The sequence below is a fragment of the Bombus huntii genome, chromosome 7 (assembly GCF_024542735.1).
Source record: "Bombus huntii isolate Logan2020A chromosome 7, iyBomHunt1.1, whole genome shotgun sequence".
In the NCBI taxonomy this organism is placed as follows: domain Eukaryota; kingdom Metazoa; phylum Arthropoda; class Insecta; order Hymenoptera; family Apidae; genus Bombus; species Bombus huntii.
This window is the reverse complement of record NC_066244.1, coordinates 10,450,046-10,475,159: the sequence shown is the minus strand read 5'-3', so window position 1 is coordinate 10,475,159 and position 25,114 is coordinate 10,450,046. Positions and strand designations below refer to the sequence as shown.

The 25,114-nt window shown below is 39.3% G+C and overlaps 1 protein-coding gene across 34 annotated transcripts in view; it reads left to right on the top strand.

The window, feature by feature from the left end:
* Positions 1–25,114, top strand: part of LOC126867401 (ankyrin-3-like) — a 92,921-nt gene that overhangs the window by 64,880 nt on the left and 2,927 nt on the right. For 14 of the 34 annotated variants that reach the window (XR_007690248.1, XR_007690259.1, XR_007690261.1 and 11 more), the window contains 5 exons: positions 908–15,259; positions 16,157–16,225; positions 17,140–18,438; positions 20,368–20,593; positions 24,726–24,804. Coding sequence is in view for 6 of the 34 variants with exons in the window: in XM_050621819.1 (XP_050477776.1) it covers positions 908–15,259; positions 16,157–16,225; positions 17,140–18,438; positions 24,726–24,804 (15,799 nt within the window). In the remaining 28 variants the exon portion in view is untranslated. Of the gene's footprint in view, positions 1–907; positions 15,260–16,156; positions 16,226–17,139; positions 18,439–20,367; positions 20,594–21,888; positions 21,987–23,115; positions 23,171–24,725; positions 24,805–25,114 lie in introns of all 34 variants that reach the window. The other 20 variants (XM_050621823.1, XM_050621824.1, XM_050621820.1 and 17 more) reach the window with 18 other exon arrangements.

Sequence of the window (25,114 nt, the reverse complement as noted above, 5' to 3'; positions counted from 1 at the left end):
GTCATCTTTTTACTTTATCATCTTTTACTTTCACTGACAGGTTCTGGAGGGCTGATGCGGATTTCTTCAAATTTATCAGCTTGCTTTTATTTTAATTACGTAATGAATTATTTATTTTATCGCCTCTCAATTACATCTCATATCTACTGTATTATAATGCGAACTCTCAGTGTCTTCACTTAATGATCCACTAATAGTCTTCTATTTCTTCGACACATCCCATTAATTTGTTTCAGCAAGGTTTTGCTGCAATTTTTTAGCGTTGCATGAGTGGCCAAATTTGTGTGGCCTAATTGTGCGGACGCACAGAGCAGCTGTCATTGTCGCATACACTTATTTCGACATTCTTATCTGAAAAATAACACATTTTCAGAAAAAATTTATGGTGAAAATTCACACTAAAAATTTATATGAACAATGGTGAAACTTGTTATTCCAAAAATACAAACAAGATAAACTCACGCCATTTAATAGTTTTTTCTTCCATTACGATTCAATTCGCTATTCGTAAATATCAATAATATCGTAAATTTTAATTGTTGTAGCGTTAAAGTTATGTACCAGCGTCGATTTGACGCGATTGATATGTATTCACAAATTAAACTTAGATTTTCTATACAATACATAATTCGTTCCTCGCAGCATTTTAATGCTTATTATTTTTATTTTTTATTAGATTGTTATTTGTTTAAATATAAGTGTAATCATTCGATGGAAAGATGGCTGCTCTATAGCACACACGTACCACGCACAAAACCACACGAGAGTCTAACCGCTGTTCTCAAAGAGCAATATCGAGCGAGCCGGCTTACACTAATGATGACGAAATGAAATAAAACAAACAAATGTGTTCTTCCTATTTTGCAACGTTTACAGATGCCTAAAATATGTAATAATTAATTAACAGGTGTAATAGCAGACGCAGAGAAAAAGAAGGAGAAGTTAGCGAAGGAAGGGTGGTCGGTGGTTTGTGATGATGATGCGCGGGACAATAAAGAGGCAAGAGGTGCTATAGTTGAAAGTTTTGTTAGGGATCAATTCGTTGACAAAGAACCTAAGGATAAGGTCGTTAAATCCGATGAAAAACTAATTGTCGATCGAACGCCAGTTATCGAACCACCGATAATTAAACAACGTTACATTCGCGATGGGAAGGGAGATGCGATTATTGCATCGAAAACTATAGTTTCAGCCATCGACGATAAGAGTCAACTGCCAGTGATTACTCAGACTATCACGATTAAAGAGATAGATCAAACGATACCCACAGACACAGCGACGATCTCCAATGGTAAACAGATTATCATAAGCAAAAAGGAAATGCTGTCTAAAGAAGGTAAGGAAATTGATGAAAAACTAACAACTCCTAGCATAAGTATTAAAAAACAAGATGTAAAATTGCCAGAAATAGCTAAAGAAGTTCCACAAGACGAACAGAAGCAAGAATTGCCGAAAGAGGCTGTTGCCAAGACTAACATTCCAAAAGAAACGAAACCCGCGGTTGATAAGCAAGTATCTGCTTATGAGACCGTTTACAGTGTTCAGTATCCATCTACACAGCCAGACGAGAAGCAAGAGGATGAATCGAAGAAATCAAAAGATAAGAGCGGAGGCATACTCTCAGGCATTTTCAAGGGATCCAAACTTAAGAAGAGCAAGTCGAAAGGATCGAAGGACACGTCCTTGGACAGTGGTGACGAAGAAATAAAAGTACCAGTGCCTACAGTTACGGAACATCAAACGCAGCAACCTACTTTCGTTTCATATGATACACACGTAGATTACAAACCTGTTGAAACGAGCGTGTTACCTGACATTAAATTGGCTACCATGCAATTCTTAGATGACTCCAGGCGCAGTGATTTGAATGTACACGTACCTGATATCGCAGTGAGCTCGACTCAAATCGAGAGAAGGGAAGTGAAAGAGGAACCGAAAGTAACGGTTAAAGAATCAGATGATCGTACTGGAACTATGGCAAGTGATGCAAGCGACCAAGAGAAAGAGAAGGGTGGTGGTTTCTTTGGTATATTTAAGAGTCCTAAATCAAAAGAGAAAAAGTTAAAGAAAAGCAAGGAAGCATCTTTCGATAGTGGTGACGAAGAACTTCGAATCGCCACAGAGAAATTCTTGGACGATACACGAAAGATTGCTGAAACTACCATTGTTCCTTCTGCTCCTAAAGTTGACACAAAACAAGACCTGCATACGTTTTCGTCGTCGGTTCATTATGAGGAAGATACACCTAAAGATAAAATAAACGGACACTCATATGATATCTCGGAAGTAAAAAAGAAATTAGACACAGATAGAAGTACTCCTCACAAAGAAATGAATGGAAAATCAGATATTAAGAAACATAAAGACCAGAAAGAACACAGCGTGGAAAGGTATACCGGTAAGCCAGAAGCAAAGTTAGAATCACCGGATAAACAAAAAGAAGATGAAAAGGAAGTAGATGAGGAAGGTAAAGATAAGAGCGGCGGATTCTTCGGCATGTTCAAGAGTCCAAAACTGAAAAGTAAAAAGAGAAGTTCATCTAGAGAAAAGAATTCATCTAAAGAAACATCCTTCGACAGTGGAGATGAAGAAACACGACAATTGACAGCCACTTTTTTGGACGACACGAAAAAGATTGCAGACAGTCTGCATCATGAAGATTGGAAGCCAATTCCTGAAAAAGTAACAAGTGATACGGCCCCTGATGAATCTGCAGACTCTGCTGATAAAGACAAGGGAAGTGGAATCTTCAGCAAATTCCGAAGTCCAAAATTGACTAGAGCATCGCGAAGCAGGTCCCGGGAAAAGAGCACTCCACCGCAAGAACCAGTAACAAGTCCAGATAGTTCAATCCGAGAAGCTACTGCGAAATTCCTAGAAGATACAAGAAACCTTGCAAATCTATCATTCGATGTACCAGACAAAGTAGACGATGCGAAGAAAGCGAAAGAGAAAATAACAATAGAAATCACGGAAGATGTTGATGATACCAAAAAGAAAATATCATCAGGAATAGATGTAGTTGTAGATGGCACAGAAACAGTAAAAGATAAAGCTGCGAAAGAAGCTAAGAAAGCCAAGGAAAAGACAGGTGGATTTTTATCTGGATTATTCAAAGGTACAAAACACGCTGCAGATGAAGCTACTGAAGAATTCAAAGATGCTCTTGATGAAACAAAGAAAGAAGTCGTTGAAGGAAAAGATCGTGCACGGGAAGTGGTAGAAGGGAAATTGAAAGATCTCGATGCAACGAAAGACAAAGCAGTTTCAGAAGCAAAGCAAGAACAGGAAAGGATCACCATTGTTGTAAAAGACACTAAAGATGCGATTAGTGGAAAGGTATCTGAGGCTGCGCAGCAAGTTTCGGATACTGGTAAAGCTGTTGGTGAAAAAGTAGCTGATGGAGGAAAGCGAGTCACAGAAGAGGTAGATACTATCATATATGGTATGACTGACAGCGTGAAAGCTACAAAGGACAAAACAGCGGCATACTCAAAAGATGTTAAAGACGAAATTGTAACAGGTGCTAAAGACGCTAAAGATACGGTTATAACGGGTGCAAAAGAAGCGGAACATAAAGTAAGTGAAAAAGTAGCTGAAGGAACGCAGAAAGTAGCCGACACTGGTAAAGCAGTTACCGGTAAAATAGTCGAGGGAGTAAAGGATGTTGAGATAAAAGCAGAATCAGCTACACGAAGCGTGATTGATGGCGCAAAGGCAACGAAAGATAAAGTAACTAAAGAGATTAAACAAGATACTGAAATAGCGAAACAAAAGATATCATCTGGAATAGACACAGTGGTAGACGGTGCAGCAGCAACAAAGGATAAAGCTAGCAAGGACGCAAAGAAAGCAAAAGAGAAGGCAGGTGGATTCTTCTCAGGTATCTTCAAGAGCGCAAAACACGCAGCTGATGAAGTTTCCGAAGACGTCAAAGACTTCGTCGATGAAAGGAAGAAGGAGGCTGCAGAAGAGACAGCTCGTGCTCGTGAGAAAACGGCAGGAAAGTTAAAGGAGGCTGATACAGCGAAGGATAAAGCTGTTGCAGAAGCAAAAACCGCGAAGGACAAAGCAGCAGCAACTGTGAAGGATACTAAAGACGCAATAGACAAAAAGATATCGGAAGCTGTAGAGAAAGTGTCTGATGCTGAGAAAGTGTTCGGCAAAAAGACAGCTGATGAAGTGACGCGTATTGAAGAAAAAGTGGATAGCGCGATCCATGTTGTGGTTGATGGCGTAGTTACAACGAAGGAAAAGGCAGCTGCGACAGCAAAGGATGCTAAAGACTCAGTTGCAGCAGGTGCAAAAGATGCAGAAATTAAAGTAATAACAGTTGCCAAACATACGAAGGACACAGTAAGTGAAGAAATCACAGGTGGTGTTGAAAAGGTGAAAGATACAGGCAAAACTGTCACCGATAAAATTGTTCAACAAGCAAAGGATGCGGAGACAAAAGCTGAAGCTGTTGCAAGAAGTGTGGCTGCAGATGCTAAAGCAACAAAAGATAAAGTAGCGAAAGAAGTTAAAGAAGATACTGAAGCAGTAAAACATAAGATAGCAACCGGAATAGACTCAGCAGCAGATACAGCAGAGGCAGCGAAAGATAAAGCTGCTAAAGAAGCTAAAAAGGCTAAAGAAAAGGCCGGTGGCTTTTTGTCTGGTTTATTCAAAGGTGCAAAACATTCTGTAGATGAAGTTTCAGACGACGTTAAAGAGTTCCTTGAGGAAACGAAGAGGGAGGCATCAGAAGAGAAAGACCGTCTACGTGCTGCTGCAGACGCAAAATTAAAAGATATAGAAGCAGCGAAAGACAGAGCATCTGCAGACGCTAGAGATGCAAAAGACAAGCTTGCAACTGCTGCGAAAGATACTAAAGACACAGTATTCACAAAAGTGTCTGATGCTACTCACAAGGTATCAGATGCAGGTAAAACTGCCGGTGAAAAAGTAAGTGATGAACTGAAAAGAGCTGAAGAGAAAACTGAAAGTGTAGCTCGGGGAGTAATCGATGGAGCAAAGGAGGTGAAAGACAAAACCGCCACAGATATGAAAGACGCAAAAGGAAAAGTTCTAACTGCTGCAAAGGACATCAAGGATAAAGTCAGCGACAAAGTAGTTGAAGGTGCACAGAAAGTTGCTGACACCAGTAAAACAGTTGGTGACAAAGTAGCCGAAGGAGTGAAAAGTGCAGAAACGAAGGTTGAAGCAGCAGCGAAGGGAGTAAGTGATGGTGCAAAGGAAACGAAAGACAAGGTTGCAAAAGAAATTAAAGAAGATGTCGACGGTGTAAAGCAGAAGGTATCTTCTGGAATTGATGGAGTTGCAGATAGCGCCGCAGCTGCGAAGGATAAAGCTAGCAAGGACGCAAAGAAAGCAAAAGAGAAGGCAGGTGGTTTCTTCTCAGGTATCTTCAAGAGCGCAAAACACGCGGCTGATGAAGTTTCCGAAGACGTCAAAGACTTCGTCGATGAAAGGAAGAAGGAGGCTGCAGAAGAGACAGCTCGTGCTCGTGAGAAAACAGCAGGAAAGTTAAAGGACGTTGATGCAGCGAAGGATAAAGCTGTTGCAGAAGCAAAGACCGCAAAGGATAAGGCTGTTGCAGAAGCAAAAACCGCAAAGGACAAAGCAGCAGCAACTGTGAAGGATACTAAAGACGCAATAGACAAAAAGATATCGGAAGCTGTAGAGAAAGTGTCTGATGCTGAGAAAGTGTTCGGCAAAAAGACAACTGATGAAGTGACGCGTATTGAAGAAAAAGTGGATGACGCGATCCATGTTGTGGTTGATGGAGTAGTAACAACGAAGGAAAAGGCAGCTGCGACAGCGAAGGATGCTAAAGACACAGTTGCAGCAGGTGCAAAAGATGCACAAATTAAAGTAATAACAGTTACGAAACAAACGAAGGACACAGTAAGTGAAGAAGTTACAGGTGCTATAGAAAAGGTGAAAGATACAGGAAAAGCTGTCACCGATAAAATTGTTCAACAAGCAAAGGATGCGGAGACAAAAGCTGAAGCTGCTGCAAGAAGTGTGGCTGCAGATGCTAAAGCAACAAAAGATAAAGTAGCGAAAGAAGTTAAAGAAGATACTGAAGCAGTAAAACATAAGATAGCAACCGGAATAGACTCAGCAGCAGATACAGCAGAGGCAGCGAAAGATAAAGCTGCTAAAGAAGCTAAAAAGGCTAAAGAAAAGGCCGGTGGCTTTTTGTCTGGTTTATTCAAAGGTGCAAAACATTCTGTAGATGAAGTTTCAGACGACGTTAAAGAATTCCTTGAGGAAACGAAGAGGGAAGCATCAGAAGAGAAAGACCGTCTACGTGCTACTGCAGACGCAAAATTAAAAGATATGGAAGCAGCGAAAGACAGAGCATCTGCAGACGCTAAAGATGCAAAAGACAAGCTTGCAACCGCTGCGAAAGATACTAAAGACACAGTATTCACAAAAGTGTCTGATGCTACTCACAAGGTATCAGATGCAGGTAAAACTGTTGGTGAAAAAGTAAGTGATGAACTAAAAAGAGCTGAAGAGAAAACTGAAAGTGTAGCTCGGGGAGTAATCGATGGAGCAAAGGAGGTGAAAGACAAAACCGCCACAGATGTGAAAGACGCAAAAGGAAAAGTTCTAACTGCTGCAAAGGACATCAAGGATGAAGTCAGCGACAAAGTAGTTGAAGGTGCACAGAAAGTAGCTGATACCAGTAAAGCAGTTGGTGACAAAGTAGCCGAAGGAGTGAAAGGTGCAGAAGCGAAGGTTGAGGCAGCAGCGAAAGGAGTAAGTGATGGTGCAAAGGAAACGAAAGACAAGGTTGCAAAAGAGATTAAAGAAGATGTCGACGCTGTAAAGCAGAAGGTATCTTCTGGAATTGATGGAGTTGCAGATAGCGCCGCAGCTGCGAAGGATAAAGCTAGCAAGGACGCAAAGAAAGCAAAAGAGAAGGCAGGTGGTTTCTTCTCAGGCATCTTCAAGAGCGCAAAACACGCGGCTGATGAAGTTTCCGAAGACGTCAAAGATTTCGTCGATGAAAAGAAGAAGGAGGCTGCAGAAGAGACAGCTCGTGCTCGTGAGAAAACGGCAGGAAAGTTAAAGGAGGCTGATGCAGCGAAGGATAAAGCTGTTGCAGAAGCAAAAGCCTCGAAGGACAAAGCAGCAGCAACTGTGAAGGATACTAAAGACGCAATAGACAAAAAGATATCGGAAGCTGTAGAGAAAGTGTCTGATGCTGAGAAAGTGTTCGGCAAAAAGACAACTGATGAAGTGACGCGTATTGAAGGAAAAGTGGATGGCGCGATCCATGTTGTGGTTGATGGCGTAGTAACAACGAAGGAAAAGGCAGCTGCGACAGCGAAGGATGCTAAAGACACAGTTGCAGCAGGTGCAAAAGATGCAGAAATTAAAGTAATAACAGTTACGAAACAAACGAAGGACACAGTAAGTGAAGAAGTTACAGGTGCTGTAGAAAAGGTGAAAGATACAGGCAAAGCTGTCACTGATAAAATTGTTCAACAAGCAAAGGATGCGGAGGCAAAAGCTGAAGCTGCTGCAAAAAGAGTGTCTGAAGATGCTAAAGCAACAAAAGATAAAATAGCGAAAGAAGTTAAAGAAGATACTGAAGCAGTAAAACATAAGATAGCAAGCGGAATAGACTCAGCAGCAGATACTGCAGCGGCAGCGAAAGATAAGGCTGCGAAAGAAGCTAAAAAAGCTAAAGAAAAGGCAGGCGGTTTTCTCTCTGGTCTATTCAAGGGTGCGAAACATACAACAGATGAAGTTGCAGACGATGTTACAGAGTTCCTTGAGGAAAGAAAAAGAGAATCTTCAGAAGAAAAAGCTGTTGCGCACGCAGCAATGGAAAAGAAGATCGAAGATGTGGCTGAAGCGACGGATAAAGCAGTTGCAGGAATTAAAGACACAACAGGTAAGATCGTGACCTCCGCGAAAGACACGAAGGATAAAGTTGCAACGGAAATAAAATATACGGAAGAAAAGCTAGAATCTGCATCTCGAGAAATAGGTGATAGTGCAAAGGCAGCTAAAGACAAGGTGATTACTGATATGAAAGACGTGAAAGACAAAACGGCGATAACTGTAAAGGATATCAAGGATAGAGTCAGCGAGAAAGTAGCTGACAGCTCTCAGAAGGTAATAGACACTGGCAAGGAGGTGGAAGAAAAGATCGCAACTGGTGCAAAAACAGCTGGTGATAAAGCAAAAGCATCTGCTCACGAAGTAGCTGAAAATGCAAAATTAGCGAAAGGAAAACTGGAAAAAGAAGTTAGAGAAGATACAGCTGCAGTGAAACAAAAGATTTCATCAGATATAGATACGGTTGCAGATGGTGCAGATACAGCAAAGGAAAAGATCACGAAGGAAGCAAAGAAAACTAAGGAAAAAGGTGTAGGTTTCTTCTCGGGCCTGTTCAAAGGAGCAAAACACGCAGCTGAAGAGGTCTCCGAAGAAGTGAAGGAATTCTATGATGAAACAAAGAAAGACGCAACTGAAGAAGAAGCACGTGCTCGTGCTTCTATGGAAAAAACTCTAAAAGATGTCGATCTCGCAAAAGATAAAGCAGTTGCAGAAGTGAGAGATACAAAAGCTAAGATGACAACAGCTGTAAAAGACACCAGAGGTAAGGCTAGTGACACTGTATCTGATGGTGTCCAAGCAGTGAAAGATATTGGTAAAACTGTGGGTGATAAGATAGTAGATAGTACAAAACAGACAGAAGCTAAAGCAGAAGCTGCTGCTTACAAGGTGGCTGATGATGCCAAAGCAGCGAAAGACAAAGTTATTGCAGACGTAAAGGATACTACAGAGACGATAACAACTACAGCAAAGGACACGAAAGATAAAATCTCGGAGAAATCATCAGAAGGAGTAGAGAAAGTATCAGCCATTACCAAAACTATTGGTGAGAAAGTTGTAGATGGTGTGGAGAAAGCTAAAAGCAAAACAGACACAGTTGTTCATGGATTAGCAGAGGAGGCAAAAGTAATGAAAGATAAAGGAACCAAGGAAATCAAAGATAGCACCGATGCCGTGAAACAAACAGTTTCTTCTGGAATAGACGTTGTAGCAGACAGTGTAGCTGTAGCTAAAGACAAAGCAGCCAAAGATGCTAAGAAAGCTAAAGAGAAGGGTAGCGGCTTCCTAAACGGATTGTTTAAAAGTGCGAAGCAAGCGGCTGATGACGTTTCAGGAGACGTTAAAGACTTTCTCGAAGAAGCAAAGAGAGAAGCCTCTTTAGAAAAAGCTCGTGCCCATGAAGCAATGGAAAAGAAGATTGAAGACATGGCTGCAGCAAAAGACAAGACAGCTACAGAAATACAGGATACAAAGGACAAAGTTGCAACTGCTGTAAAAGATGCTAAGGTTACAGTTGGTGAAAAAGTATCTGAAGCTGCGCAAAAGGTGTCAGATGCTGGCAAAGCTGCTGGAGAGAAAGTAATCGATGGTGTGAAACGAGTTGAAGAACAAGTAGATACTAAAGTTCATGACGTGGCTGACAGCGTAGTATTAGCAAAGGATAAGACCGCTGCTGAGATCAAGGACGCTAAAGATAAAATGAAGACGATTGCCAAGGACAAAGTGGACAAAGTTAGCGAACAAGTGATCGACGGGAAGCAAAAAGTGACAGATACTGGTAAAGCATTAAAGGAAGGCATCGTGGATGGTGTTAAAAAGGCTGACGATAAAGTGGCAGCAGTTGCAGAAGACGTAGCGAGTGGCGCAAAAGCAGCAAAAGATAAAGTAGTCACGGATGTCCAGAAAGATGCTGAAATTGTAAAGCAGAAAGTATCTTCAGGGGTAGATACAGTTGCAGATAGTGTAACATCTGCTAAGGACAAAGCTGCGAAAGAAGCTAAAAAAGCCAAGGAGAAGAGTGGCGGTTTCTTTTCTGGTTTATTTAAGGGTGTAAAACATGCGGCAGATGAAATGTCCGAAGACGTCAAAGAATTCGTGGATGAAACGAAGAAAGAAGCTGTCGAGGAAGAAGCTCGTGCTCGTGAAGCAGCAGCAGAGAAATTAAAAGACATCGACACAGCGAAAGATAAGGGAATCGCAGTTATGAAGGATACGAAGGACAAAGTGGTAACAGGAGTAAAAGACACCAAGGATAAAATTGGCGATAAAGTTTCTGAAGCTACACAAAAAGTATCCGATACTAGCAAAACTGCCGGCGAAAAGGTAACAGACAGTATCAAACAAATTGGAACAGTTGCAGGTGCTACCGTTTACCAAGTAGCAGATGGTGCAAAAGCAGCGAAGGATAAAGTGACGACCGATGTAAAGGATGTTAAAGATAAAGTGGCAATTGATGTAAAGGATATTAAAGACAAAACTGCTGCGACTGCAAAAGATACTAAAGACAAAATTGCTGAGAAAGTAGTTGAGAGTGCGCAAAAGGTCTCAGACGCTGGCAAAGCTGTCGGATATAAAGTTGCAGATGACGCAGAAAAAGCTAAGGATAAAGTTGAAGCAGTTGCTCATGAAATAGCAATTGAGACGAAAGAAGTAAAAGGGAAAGTGTCTAAAGAAGTTCGCGATGACGCTGAAACTGTGAAACAGAAAGTATCAGGAGCAGTAGATACAGTAGCAGATACTGTACCAGCTGCCAAAGACAAAGTTGTTAAGGAAGCAAAGAAAGCTAAAGAAAAAGGTAGCGGCTTCCTTTCTGGATTGTTCAAGGGAACAAAACACACTGCGGATGAAATTTCTGGAGACGTTAAGGACTTCCTCGAAGAAACGAAGAGGGAATCCTCTGAAGAAAAAGCTCTTGCACACGCAGCAATGGAAAAGAAGATCGAAGATATGGCTGGAACAAAAGATAGTGCAGTTACTGGAATTAAACGCACAACAGACAAAATCGTGGCCTCCGTCAAAGACACAAAGGATGATGTTGGGGTAAAAATTTCTGGTGGCTTGCAAAAAGTATCAGATGCTGGTGCAGCTATTGGTGATAAAACAGCAGCAGCAACTCACGAAGTAACGGATGAAGCTAAATTAATGAAAGACAAAGTAGCTTCAGACTTAAAGGATGCTAAGGAGACAGTAGCAACCACTGCAAAGGACACAAAAGATAAAATCACAGAGAAAGTATCAGAGGGAATACGAAATGTATCAGATACTACCAAGCTCATTGGCGAGAAAATTGTTGATGGGGTACAAAAAGTTGAAGATAAAACGGCCACTGTTGCTCACGGTATTACTGATGGCGCAAAGGCAGCAAAAGACAAAGCTGCTAAAGAAGTCAAGGAAGACGCTGAAGCAGTAAAGCAAAAGGCATCATCTGGTATAGATGCAGTCGTAGAAAGTACAGAGGCAGCAAAGGACAAGGCTGCGAAAGAAGCTAAAAAAGCCAAGGAGAAGACTGGCGGTTTCTTTTCTGGTTTATTTAAGGGTGTAAAACATGCGGCAGATGAAATGTCCGAAGACGTCAAAGAATTTGTAGATGAAACGAAGAAAGAAGCTGTCGAGGAGGAAACCCGTGCTCGTGAAGCAGCAGCGGAGAAATTAAAAGATATTGACGCAGCGAAAGATAAAGCAGCTGCAGGATTAAGAGACGCAAAAGATAAGGTTACAACTGCTGCGAAGGATACCAAGGACACAGTGTTTGCTAAATTATCACATAGCACGCAAAAGATATCAGACGTAGGCCACGCTACTGGTGAAAAGGTAGCTGATGGAGTGAAACAGGCTGAGGAGAAAACCGAAAGTGCAGCTCGAGAAATAGTCGATGCCACAAAGGAGATGAAGGATAAAGTAGCAGCGGATGTGAAAGATGCTAAAGATAAAACTGCTGCAGCCGCAAAGGACGCTAAAGATAAAATTTCTGAAAAGGTAGTTGGGGGTGCACAAATGGTAGCGGACTCCGGTAAAGCTGTTGCAGACAAAGTTACAGGTGGAGTAGGAAAAGTCAAGGATAAAGTTGAGATAGTCGGTCATGAAATAGCAACTGAGACGAAACAAATGAAAGACAAAGTATCTAAGGAAATTCAAGACGACGCTGAAGCAGTAAAACAGAAAGTTTCATCAGGAGCAACTGCAATTGTAGATGAAGCTGCCGCGACAAAAGACAAAGCAGCCAAAGAAGCTAAGAAAGCTAAAGAAAAGGGTAGCGGTTTTCTAACTGGATTGTTTAAGAGTACGAAGCAGGCAGCTGATGACGTCTCAGGAGACGTTAAGGACTTTCTCGAAGAAGCAAAGAGAGAAGCCTCTTTAGAAAAAGCTCGTGCCCATGAAGCAATGGAAAAGAAGATTGAAGACATGGCTGCAGCAAAAGACAAGACAGCTACAGAAATACAGGATACAAAGGACAAAGTTGCAACTGCTGTGAAAGATGCTAAGGTTACAGTTGGTGAAAAAGTATCTGAAGCTGCGCAAAAGGTGTCAGATGCTGGCAAAGCTGCTGGAGAGAAAGTAATCGATGGCGTGAAACGAGTTGAAGAACAAGTAGATACTAAAGTTCATGATGTGGCTGACAGCGTAGTATTAGCAAAGGATAAGACCGCTGCTGAGATCAAGGACGCTAAAGATAAAATGAAGACGATTGCCAAGGACAAAGTGGACAAAGTTAGCGAACAAGTGATCGACGGGAAGCAAAAAGTGACAGATACTGGTAAAGCATTAAAGGAAGGCATCGTGGATGGTGTTAAAAAGGCTGACGATAAAGTGGCGGCAGTTGCAGAAGACGTAGCGAGTGGCGCAAAAGCAGCAAAAGATAAAGTAGTCACGGATGTTCAGAAAGATGCTGAAATTGTAAAGCAGAAAGTATCTTCAGGGGTAGACACAGTTGCAGATAGTGTAACATCTGCTAAGGACAAAGCTGCGAAAGAAGCTAAAAAAGCCAAGGAGAAGAGTGGCGGTTTCTTTTCTGGTTTATTTAAGGGCGTAAAACATGCGGCAGATGAAATGTCCGAAGACGTCAAAGAATTCGTGGATGAAACGAAGAAAGAAGCTGTCGAGGAAGAAGCTCGTGCACGCGAGGCGCTAGCAGAAAAGGCGAGAGACATCGACGCAGCTAAAGATAAAGCAATTGCGGAATTAAAATCAGTAAAAGATAATGTGAAAACTACTGTAAAAGAGACAAAGGATTCAGTTTCTGGGAAAATATCTGAAGGAGTACATAAAGCATCAGACGTAGGTAAAACTGTAGGTGGAAAAGTTATCGATGGAGTGAAAATAGTAGAAGCAAAAACAGAAGCAACTGCACGAGACATTGCTGAAGATGCTAAAACAGCTAAGGATAAAGTAGTTACTGACGCGAAGGATGCTAAAGATGCAGTTACAACCGCTGCCAAAGACGCCAAAGATAAGGTAAGCAAGAAAGTATCCGAAGATGCACAGGCGGTTACTAGCATTGGTAAAGCAGTTACTGATAAAATAGTTGAAGGAGCCAGAGACACCGAAGCAAAAGTAGAATCAGCTGCACGAAGCGTGGCTGATGACGCGAAAGTCGCAAAAGATAAGGTTGCTGAAGAGGTCAAGGAAGAGACTGAAATGGCAAAACAAAAGATAACATCCGGAATAGACACAGTGGTGGATGGCACAATAGCTGCAAAAGATAAGGCTGGAAAGGAAGTTAAAAAAGCCAAAGAAAAGACCGGTGGTTTTCTGTCAGGATTGATCAAAGGTGTCAAACACACAGCAGATGAGGTTTCAGGAGACGTCAGAGAATTCGTTGATGAGACGAAGAAAAAAGCCGCTGAAGAGGAAATGCGTGCTCGTGAAGCACTTGCTAGCAAAGCAAAAGAAGTTGACACGGTAAAACAACAAGCTGTCGCTGGTATGGAAGTCACCAAGGACAAAGTTACAGCTGGTGTAAAGGACACTAGGGACAAAGTTAGTGAGAAAGTAACTGGTGCCGTGCAAAAGGTATCTGATGCTGGTAGAATTGGCGGCGATAAAGTTATCGAGGGAGCGAAAAGCGTAGAAGCAGAAGCAGAAACTGTTATGCGAGAAGTCGCTGAGGGTGGTAAGGCAACTAAGGATAAAGTAGTTACGGATGTAAAAGATGTTGGAGAGAAAGTTTCAACTACTGCAAGGGATGCGAAGGACAAAATCAGTCAAAAGGTACTTGGTGCTGCATATGCTATATCGGATGCTGGCAAAGCTGTAGGCGTTCAAGCTACTGATGCGGTTAAGAAAACGGAAGAAAAAGTAGGAACAGCTGTTCAGGGTACGACCGATGGAGCGAAAGCAGCGAAAGAAAAATTGGTCACAGAAGTTAAGGAGGATACTTCTATCGTAAAACAAAAAGTCTCATCTGGAGTGGACACAGTCGTGAATGGAGCAAAAACAGCGAAAGACAAAGCTTCGAAGGAGGGTAAAAAGGCCAAGGAAAAGAGTGGAGGCTTCTTTTCTGGCCTCATTAAAAGCGCAAAACACGCTGCGGATGAAGTATCTGGCGATGTGAAAGAGTTTGTCGATGAAACGAAAAAGGAGGCCGTAGAGGAAGAAGCTCGTGCCCGAGAGGTGGCGTCTGGAAAAAGAAAAGATGTTGATGCTGCTGTGGGTAAATCCGTTGCAGATGCGAGAGCTACCAAAGACAAAGTTCAAACTGGCGTAAAAGAAACCAAAACTATAGTCAGCACGAAGGTGTCTGAGAGTGTACAAAAGGTATCGGATGCCGGCAAAGCTGTTGGCGAAAAGGTGTATGATACAGAAAGATCTTTCGAAGAAATGTTACCGAGTCAAGTAGAACAAAGGTACGTCGTAGATAGCAGCCAACATAAAAGCGGCGTAACTGCATTTTTAGAAGAAATGAATCGCGATGCAGCGTGGGACAAAGTACAGTTTCAAGACGTTCATTTGTACGAAAACGTGGACACCATGTACGCCAAGCAAGCGAAGCCCGAATCAAGAACTCTAAAACATGGGAGAGACGTGAAATCTACGACAGAAATTGTTACCCCTTTAGTTTTCGGTACACACGATCCTATTTTTGGCGTAGGTTCCGAGGCACAGCTCAGACTGTCCGATGTAAGCACTAAAGACGATGATCGTGTCAGCGAATCGATATCCAAGAAAATATCTCGCATTCCACAAAAAGTTAGTTCCTCGAGAGACCGATTAACTAGCTCCAGTAGTTCGTCGGATAGTTCCAGTAGTACGGTTAGAATAGTAAACGTGATTAGCGAAGTAGAGCACCTCGAGCCTCACACACGACAGACCGTCACCACAGTCGTAAGAAAGTCTGTGCGGACGGCAGCGACCCCACCACCCAGTCCCGCCGAGTACACTGACAGTAGAATCGAAGGTATCTTGCAATAATTGCGTTATCCATATTACATACCAGCTGTGTGTAACATGATTAATTAAGTTGACGCTTTTCTATAACTTATGTTTTGGTAGTCATACCAAAATGGCCAAAGAGGCCATTGCACTCTGTCATTCATAATGAACTCTAACACTTCTGATTTCAATCACTTTTAGTGTACTAATGTTTATATGATCTTTTATAAAGCAAGAACGTCGAACGTACTATAAAGTGAAACAGCGTGTTCTTTATCTTCATTGCAAAAATAAAAGAATAATGTTTATCAGGAATACGTGATTTAGTAATAACATAAGAATACTATGACTTATGGTTTTGTTTAAAATCTGTTTTACTTTTAGCGTACACGTGTATAGACGGTTTATGTAATTATGGATCTAATACATGCACTTTATAGTATGAGAAATCTAAACGAAAAGAAAATACGTGATCGACCGTAGTAAAAGACATATGCAAAACAACGTGTTTACATTATTTCTATTTATTTGCTGTTATTATTTTCAGTTTGTGCGTTTTAACTTTTTTAACATTTCTTTAATGCATGTTTCCAGGTTTTTTATGCTATATTTTAATATTATCCACGATCAAATGTTTTATTATCCATCGATAATGAGATTATCGGTCCAAAGCAACAAAAACCATATTTCTCACTATTCATTTCTTTATTGTTATAGCATAACATAAATACGTATCATACGTTATATTTATTATATAGTAATATATCTCATTGAATTAACAGGAAACCACAACTAGCGAAGCATGAACCGAGGTATGCCATGCAGGGAAAACATCATTCATCTAATCTTTGTCAAATCATTGCTTTCAATGTTTAAATTGTCATTATCCGTTTTCTTACATCACGTTTACCTACTTTTTCAGATGTTACCGAGGAGGCTGCAAGACGAGCACAGAGTTTAGCCGATCAAGCACTATCATCGACAAAATCAGGTAACGTATGGCCAAAGAAAGTATAAAAACTCACGAACACAGATCGCAGGCCCAAGATCAATACATTAGCAGAATCTATTTTGGTGCCCTCATTTATATTTAGCTTTATCTTCCATAGTTAGCACCTGCCGACGCTTTCACACTAATATTGTGCGCACGTTTCTTACTAAATAGATACCTCTTTGCGGCATAATAGAGTAAACGTCATCGAGTAACGGTAAAAGTTCTGTTCTTTGTACGACAATTCGAATACTTGGGACGCCTTCGATCTATCTTCTATATAGCAATGTCGAATAAATAAATGTTTAGTTGAGACGACGTAGCTTAGAGAATTTTTCTTTTATATTTACTTAGTTTGGTAAGTAAAAATTATTATCTTTATTACACCGATTCTCTTCATTGTAACAAGGAGTAATCGCTTTTTAGTCAGTTCACAAGAATCACGCTTCTTAAGTTGGATTCCCCGCAAACTCCAAAGATCGAAAAGAAACAGAGAAATAAGAAGTATTCCTTTCTATTTTTTTTTTGTTCTGATACTATGAAACGTAGTTGTTTTGCAGGGTACGTTTTAGTAAGATTCAGGCGCCACGACTAGACACCATTTATATATGATGAGTGTTTTTATAAACATACTAATCCTGTTGCAGTATTGATACTAACTAAATTAAAAACTAAATGTAGATGTGTGCTGCACACACACACACAGGCATATAATGCGGTAAAATATGCATGCGTGTGTGGGCACACGAGTTTCGTGTGTATGCGCGTACACACAAGTACGTTTGTGAGACCAGAACACGCTGAATCTTTCAGTCCAACTGTCGCAGCTGGGCTAGACTTGAAATTCTTAGTGTGTATCAATGTGCTTTATGTCCTTGTTCCTGTTCTTGTCCATGTCCTTTTGGATGGGTCAGGGCATGATTCGGCTGAGATTGATGGGACTGTAGAGAGGCATGCTACTTCTGCTCCAACAAAGCAACCTGTTCCCGCCCCGCGACACTCTACCAGGTCGTCCATCGAAACAGATCTAGAGTTCGGAGAAGCTTCCGAAGTCTACTGCAGGCCGTACAGTCTCAAGTATAAAACAAACGAGCAATCGAAACCGCTCCGAGAAGGGCATTCCCCGGAAAAGAGCAGCCCAAAAAGTAAAATACCGGTGAAAGTAAAGAAATCTATGGATAACGAAACGACGGTGAGCAAAACAATAACAAGTACCGAGTCGAAGGAACGTAAAACACTAAAGTCAGACGACGATCAGCCAAAAGTGACGATAGATTCACTCGCCACGCGGTCGATAGATTTAGTAGAACGCTCTGACAAGTTGCTCGAGGAGCTGTCAGAGGAACCGCTCGGGGAGAAAGAAGCGCGACAACTGGAAGAAGATAAGGAGAAGAGCGATTCGATAAAACCCGAAGTATCGGACGAAACGAGACCTACGACTGAAACAGCAGATACGCGTGATAATTTATTCGATTCTGAGAAGTTCGAACAGATAGGTGAAACCGTAAAGAAAGTAGAAACCGTAACAGTCACGACTAAAGAAGATAAAGAAACAGATTTATCCAGACCGGATAAATTTGTCACGACAGAGACGACGATTGTAGAGAATTTGCCAAGCAGTTACGATAGCGCGACTCGTACAACGATATCGAAGGTTCAGAGAAGCGTCACAGACGAAGTGGTCTCGAGGGAGATCGTGACGAAGACGGTGACGACTGTACGGTGTTTCGCGACCGAATCCATTGACACGGAACAAACGGGACGAATCGCACGAGCGATGGCGGCTAGTGGCGATTACGGTGATATACCGATGCCAGTTGTAAAAGGCCGTGATAGTTTGCCGTTCAATATCGAACAGCTATCGGCAAAGATCATAAAGAGCACTACCGAGATGTCTGAGCCGTGGGCCCATGGCAGTCTGACAGATCGTTCGTTCCTGAACGACGAGAAAGTAGAGCAATGGGAGAGCCAACTCTCTCAAGATACGTCGCCTAGTTCCGGTAATGGCGACATGTATACTAAAAATGGTAGCTCGCGGCATGATTTAAACAGCGATACTGAAAGTGACGATTCACCACGATCGAGGAGAAGATCTCCAAGCAAGAGGTGTACATTGGGCAGTTCCAGCGGGTCTGATGTAGCACTGCACGAAGGTGCGGAACTGTCCCCGTTGGAGGACGACCAAGGTACCGCACTCACAGCTAACCTTCTAAGTAAGCAATGTACATATCCCGCTAACCAAGTTACCCGAGACAGTCAGATCCGAGAACGTGAATTTTGCGGTCTTCTGTATGCTTTTATTGTGGCACGCTTTGTTTGCATGCAACTGCACCTGTTTATCGTTTTTGTTCCAATCTCGGTTTAGCTTGCAAAGTCCGTACTTACTAATTCGGGCCTTTTAAACGATATACGTACGACGTTCGTACGATTTTCTTCGAATTAAGAATAAGTGTTAACATTTGGAAAGGAAATAGATTAGGATGAACTAACTAAGAAGAAAATGTTAGGACGAGCTATAGAAAACTGTATATTTTAAAGGCTTTGGAAACTTAAGGATATTCAGTAAAAAATACAATCATTCGAAATTTATATAAATGATAGATAACTTTATAATTATTACTTTTAAAAGAAATTAAGTCAGTTCTAAATGGAAAGATGGACTTTTAGACAACGAAGATAATTGAATATGGTTTTCTTGCTGATAAATTGCGAAAAAGTTGTGTCAGTGGCTAATTTAATATATATATATATATATTTCTTTTATTTGCACACGATGTTGCATGATATTAAGCTTGCATAACATTTGTAACTGGAGGTGTATTTGCACAAGGTGGAAGAATATTGACCGTATAAAACGATGATAACCATTCGCAAGGAAAAACAAAGCTTGTGAAATGCAGTCGTAAAATCTGCATACGTGTGTGGTTTTTTTATTCTTCGTGAAGTTATCATGGGCGAGTATTACATCATAGGGTTGTTGGTGATCGATTCAATGTGCTTCGTTGAAAGAGAAGTTTTATCCTATTTTTCCCCTCTATCGTTGGTTTTGGTTAAACGGATAAAGTTGCAATCAGGTGCTTCTGGGACTAGCATACTTTTCACATTGATGGTCATTCGTGGTCAAACATTGTACCCGAGGAATTTTTAAAATTACACATATATAAAAAGAAATATCGTATTCTAATTTACTTGTAGAGAAAGAGAGAAACGAATTAAAAAATTGAAAGTATTTATGCATATTGAAAACTTTATCTTATATTATCTTTAGTTACTATAGAAAAATATATATCATATCACTTTCGAAAATTTAAAACTGAATATCGAATTAAACATTTTTCAAAATTATAAAATATAAGTTTCTTGATAAATTTTGCAAATACCTTCACGCGTACTGATACAAAGATATGATATTACTTTTTAGATTGAATCAGTCCGATATCTTTTACGAAATTCCACATCGATAATATAATACATAATAATACCAATCCATTAATACAAAACGAAATAGCGATGGTACACGTATTAAAGATCACATACACAGGATTTTCCATTTAATCCCAAAACTTTTCAACATACCAAGAATTACACGACGAATATTAATCATTTCACGCGATAAAAATCTACAAGATCTTTTACTATCAGCCTTGAAGTCGCATTAATTGGGTGATCCTATAACGCATTGGCCATATCGTACCTCATATATGTGAAATATCTGTAACAATCCACTAAAAAAATTCAGTGGCAAATCTTTAAAAAAATTCGTTTCGGCTTCGCAAAGTCATCAACAAAAGCTTTACGTTTGGGGTGAATTTAACCCGGATTATCTACAATAATTAATCCTCAAAAGGACATAATTATCGTCAATAACAAGAGGTATAACGCACGCGGAAGTTTCTCAGCTTTCGGGTCATCGATGTTTAAAAACACGAAATATCCTTGTCATGTGACAAAAATAAAAAATCAAAAGCATCGATCGAACACATCGACGCGATGATCGCTGCTATTTTCTTCGCATACTTCGCCCGCTGTTTCTTCATACTAATCACGGCGTGGGATCGCAGAATTCAGTCGAATCAATTTATCAAAAGAGTATACATGCAAATCGGATAGCAAAAAATTCATAGGAGGACGTAATGTTTAAGCGACAGAAACAGACAGTTCGATACAGTCGGTTTGCTCGAGCACACGGCGAAGTACAGTTGAGGGAACACCTAGGACGAAGACTTCCGGTAGAGCGGGCTGCGCATGTTGGATGAGCGTAGCTGCCGCTACATTGGTGGTCCTACTAGCAATAATTCTTGTCTTGGAGCCACGAACGTTCCAACGTGCCATCTACACCCTCTCTAACAATGACCCGAGGCAAACTGGGTACGATTTACCCTTCATTTTATTTATTTCTATTATGAGGAATTTGAATTGGGAAAGATTTAAAATATATACATTTCTAGATACACCATAAATTGCTATCAAGTTTAAGTTTTACAAAGTTGATACCTCCGTATCAGTTTATTATTAATATATTAATATTTTCAAGTAGGTTGTTTAGAGTTCATAAATGTTTGATTAAACATTAAATACTTATTCTGTTAATAGTAAGAATGAAACGATTTTAAAGACGCGTAACATTTCAAATGCTGTCACGTTATAGTATTTCGATGTTAGTACTTCTCTAGCAAATATGTGGAATTAAAATTCTTCGTTTGTATGTTATACCTATTCTTAAATTTATTCGAATATTTTAAGTAATAATATGATAATAATGATATGATAACTGAAAGTCGTTGTAAATTAAACATTGATTCTCGAATGAAAAGAAATAAATAAGTATAGTAATACAACGTTTCGTCCCGTGATATAAAATTTAGAAAATTCGTTTTCATCTGTTTTTCATAATTTTACCATAATTAACAGAATATGATATTAGTGTTTGATAAAGATTTATAAAGTATTTCATATATATGTATAGGCTTAGGATTAAAAAAAGAAACCCTCCAACTACACATTTCTAGACACAGTGTTTTAAGAAACAAATGATATTTTTACAGTATGCACAGTCCCAGAGAAGTTGAATATTGACGATTTACATATATGTTTATTCAATATACCGTATAGTAATATTGAAAGCAACAATGGGATAAATACAGGCACACGATTTAATGCTAATTTTAGAGAAACCGTAGACAAATAATAACTGCAGTTATTAAAACTAATTTTCTACTACGTTGGTTTAGCTTTTAATATCTAGAGCATGTAATTGCAAGAATGATAATCATCACGTAGGTATGATATTCAAGAGAGATATAGAGCATCGTACATGTACTTACGAAACAGGTAATAGAGAAAGTATAAATTTTCAAAAGGATTCGTATGCAAGCTTTTTTTTTTCTCACACGTTTGATTGATTCTATCGACGCGACATATCGAATGCTGCATGATCTAAAATATAATCGACACCTCGCATGATACTTTATCGCATTTTATACCAATCTTTAAGTTTGTCTCTTGCAGCGTTTTACAAGGCAATAATTCCACTTTTTCATCCCTCCACGTAATAGCGTTTCTCTACGCCTGATGCACGTACCCAAGAAAAACTAAAATAATAGAGCTCGAATTCTCACATTAATTTCATGCGTCCTATAGTTTTCACTATTTACCCTTTCTAGCTCTTCTGACAATAAGCAACTCAAGATAAAGCTAAAGTGTAGAGGGACCAACAAATCGTATATTTTAGTCACGTTAGGATTGTTAGGCGAATCGTCATGTAAGTAACCTTTATCTATGTACACGTGCGTCTGAACACGAACCATTTTACACCATACAAGATCGCTCGACAGATTGAGTTCCAAATGAACGTTCCACCGCTTCGAAAGGTACTTTTCGTACGGATCGATGCAGCTTGTCAATGCAGAATGTTTATCTTAGAGTTAGATTCTTACCTGTGTGAAACTGGAAACGCCCCAACCTTTGTGTTTAGAGTTTGCAAAAATGTTATTACGCTAATGGCTGAACGATCGCACTAATCGTGTTCGTTCGTCAAATGCACTTCCGACGTGATTCTGTGCAAGTTTACACGGCACTTGTGTTGATCCTGTACTTTTCTTCTGATCAAATAATTTCGCGTGTGTTTAAAGATTAATCTTCGATAATTAACGATAGAAGCGCGACTAATTCTAGTGCTAGTACTCTTCTATACTCGTAATCGAGCAGTCAAATTTTTTGAAAAAAGTCAAGCAGTCGTTTGCAAGTTTGATACAAATTTTATGCAATATAAATATTTTTGTAATTTTGTAAAAGTGTGATGTGTTTACTGATCAACCGGATTATACCGCAACCAGAAACTTTCATTTGACATTAACAAAAACGAATTAATTTTCATTTTTGCAAATATAGATATTATATGATTTATTCCTAATAGAAATCAAAATTAGGGGATCTATAAATTAAAAGATTACTTATGTCCAAGAGATTTTGGGCATTTAGTCGTTGAATTAATTAGTTTTCTTCGATTAGCATATTAAATAAAAGATTCATATTTGTCAAATTCGAAGAAGTTACTTTAAAAGAGATATTCATCCGTTTAAACGTTGAAATAAATATTCGAACACGTGTGTTTTAAATATTTAAAAAGACGTACAAGCCTAATAAATCTACAAATCTTCCTATTCGTAAAATATGTCTTTGAAAGGAAGAGAAATGTTTGGAAGAAAAGTGTTGGAGGAACGCAAATATATGAGAATGCACAAAATTGCCTCTCTTTCATTCCGTTTCCAAGGAAAGCCGATAAATCCAAAACCGTAATAATACTTGCAGTAACACTTGACCGTTCGTCTAACAACACTAACTGATGTAGTTAGTACGCGCCCCTTTAAACTTATTGCCACTATATACAGGGTGTTTCAAAGAGCTACGGTCAAAACGAGAGAGCATTTTCCTCGGTCGAAAATTGTAAGTACGATACTGTTGATACGATGATAAAGCTCGAACTGTCGACGAGTGTATAATTTGCAAATACTTTTTTCTATCTTAGTCGTTGGAATTTCGAATATACTTTGATATTGATTCTTTATTCATTGGAAATGATTTTTTTAGAAAAATGTTTACAGTACGAACGAGTAATATATCGTTTTCGTCTAAAAATTTGTTCGACATAGCGTGTATTGACGTAGCGTTTCTGTATCTCCATAGTTTCATGACGATTAAATTAGTATCCTTTTACGTAGGGTAGCGTTTGGTCAAGACTCGATAGACTCGATTTTTAGAATATACGACTTGTAGACTTATCCTTACAAACGTAATCTTACTTATTTTCCACCGAAGAAATCCCCATTTCAGTTTTCACCGTAGTGAATACTCTTCTGTTGTATCGGAAAGTTTTAGTACTTATATATCTTATGACTAACTGCTAAACGCTTTATTATTCAGTAGCTTTTATCAGCGCTTCACACGAGCTCGCTGCGTGCAGCACAGTCCTGCTTACAAGGAAGGTTTCTTTTCATTTTGCTTTATCAGTGAAACTCCAAGGGATTCTGAAGTAATTGAATCGAAGTAATGTGTGTGCTTTATTTAAATAGTCTGTCTTTTTTCTTTTTTTTTTTTTTTTGCAACACAGCGTTTATCTCAAAAATATATGTTCATGTAGTAGAATCGATGCACAGTATCCTATGAAATATCCCCGAATAAAGTAAACTATTAATTAAATCATATTTTGTTGCATTCTATATAATAGGATGCGTTTAATACATATAAACGTTCTGGTTATTAATTTATAAATGTTATATTTTGTTACGTAACGTTACGTAAAAATATAACACAATTGTCTTCCTTCCATTACTCTCAGAACACGAGGATTTTCACCAATGAAAAATCCAAAGAATCGAAACCTATCTTGTGAGAAATATTTTAAACGTGCCTCAGTAATTATATCATACTTAATGATTACAAATTAATCTATATAGACTCTCGAGCGCTGCTATTAGTGCCATAGTACTTGTACTACACGTGACGAAATGGAAATTCGAAGAAGGAGAATTCAAATCAAGATTATTCTGATAATCGTAGATCGCATGCGTAAAGTACTTCATAATCGAGCATATAGGGAGTCGAATATTATATTTCATATATCATAGTATAATTTCAATGATATATTATTCACTTCCTGTGGCAGACATTATGAACTGAAACATCGTTAAACACGACCATTAAATGAATACGTAAAATATTTATAACGAAACGTTGAGATAATGTACATGAAATGTAAGAAAAGCGGTTGCATAGTTGGCTGAGTGAAAATGCGTATTATATATTATGTATCGTCAAATGTATAGCGATGTTGTTACTTTTTTTATATGTGTCTAGTATTACCCCTTGTTTTGGGCATGATGTAACATTGAAAGATATATACGATTGGTACTTGTATCTATGTGAACCGCTAAAATAGTAAGATATTGTGTATCCCACACGCAGGAACATGTCTTTTCATAAATTCTCATTTGTTACGCAGAATCTGACTTTTTGCAACTTAGCGAGCCATCCTACATGGAAACGACAACGACAGAAGAGGACCCTGAAACTCAGGAAAGGTATTTATAAAACGGAATCATTTTCAATAAATTTCCAGTCAAAATGGGTCAAATTCACTGTATTTGAAAGTGTTATTAATATTTATATTTATAATCTAAAGAATTAGGTCTTCTTAAAAAAAAGAAAAAAAAATTGGTGAATTTATTAACACAAGATTCGAAATAAAATAGAATAGAAGTAAAACTCATTATTTGAGTTTAAACATTTTTATTCGTTGTTACATAACTTAAATTAGTTTAATGTCTATAATTGAATAAGCTTAATATATCTTTCATTCATCATGTCATTATTTTGACTTTGTGTTTAAGA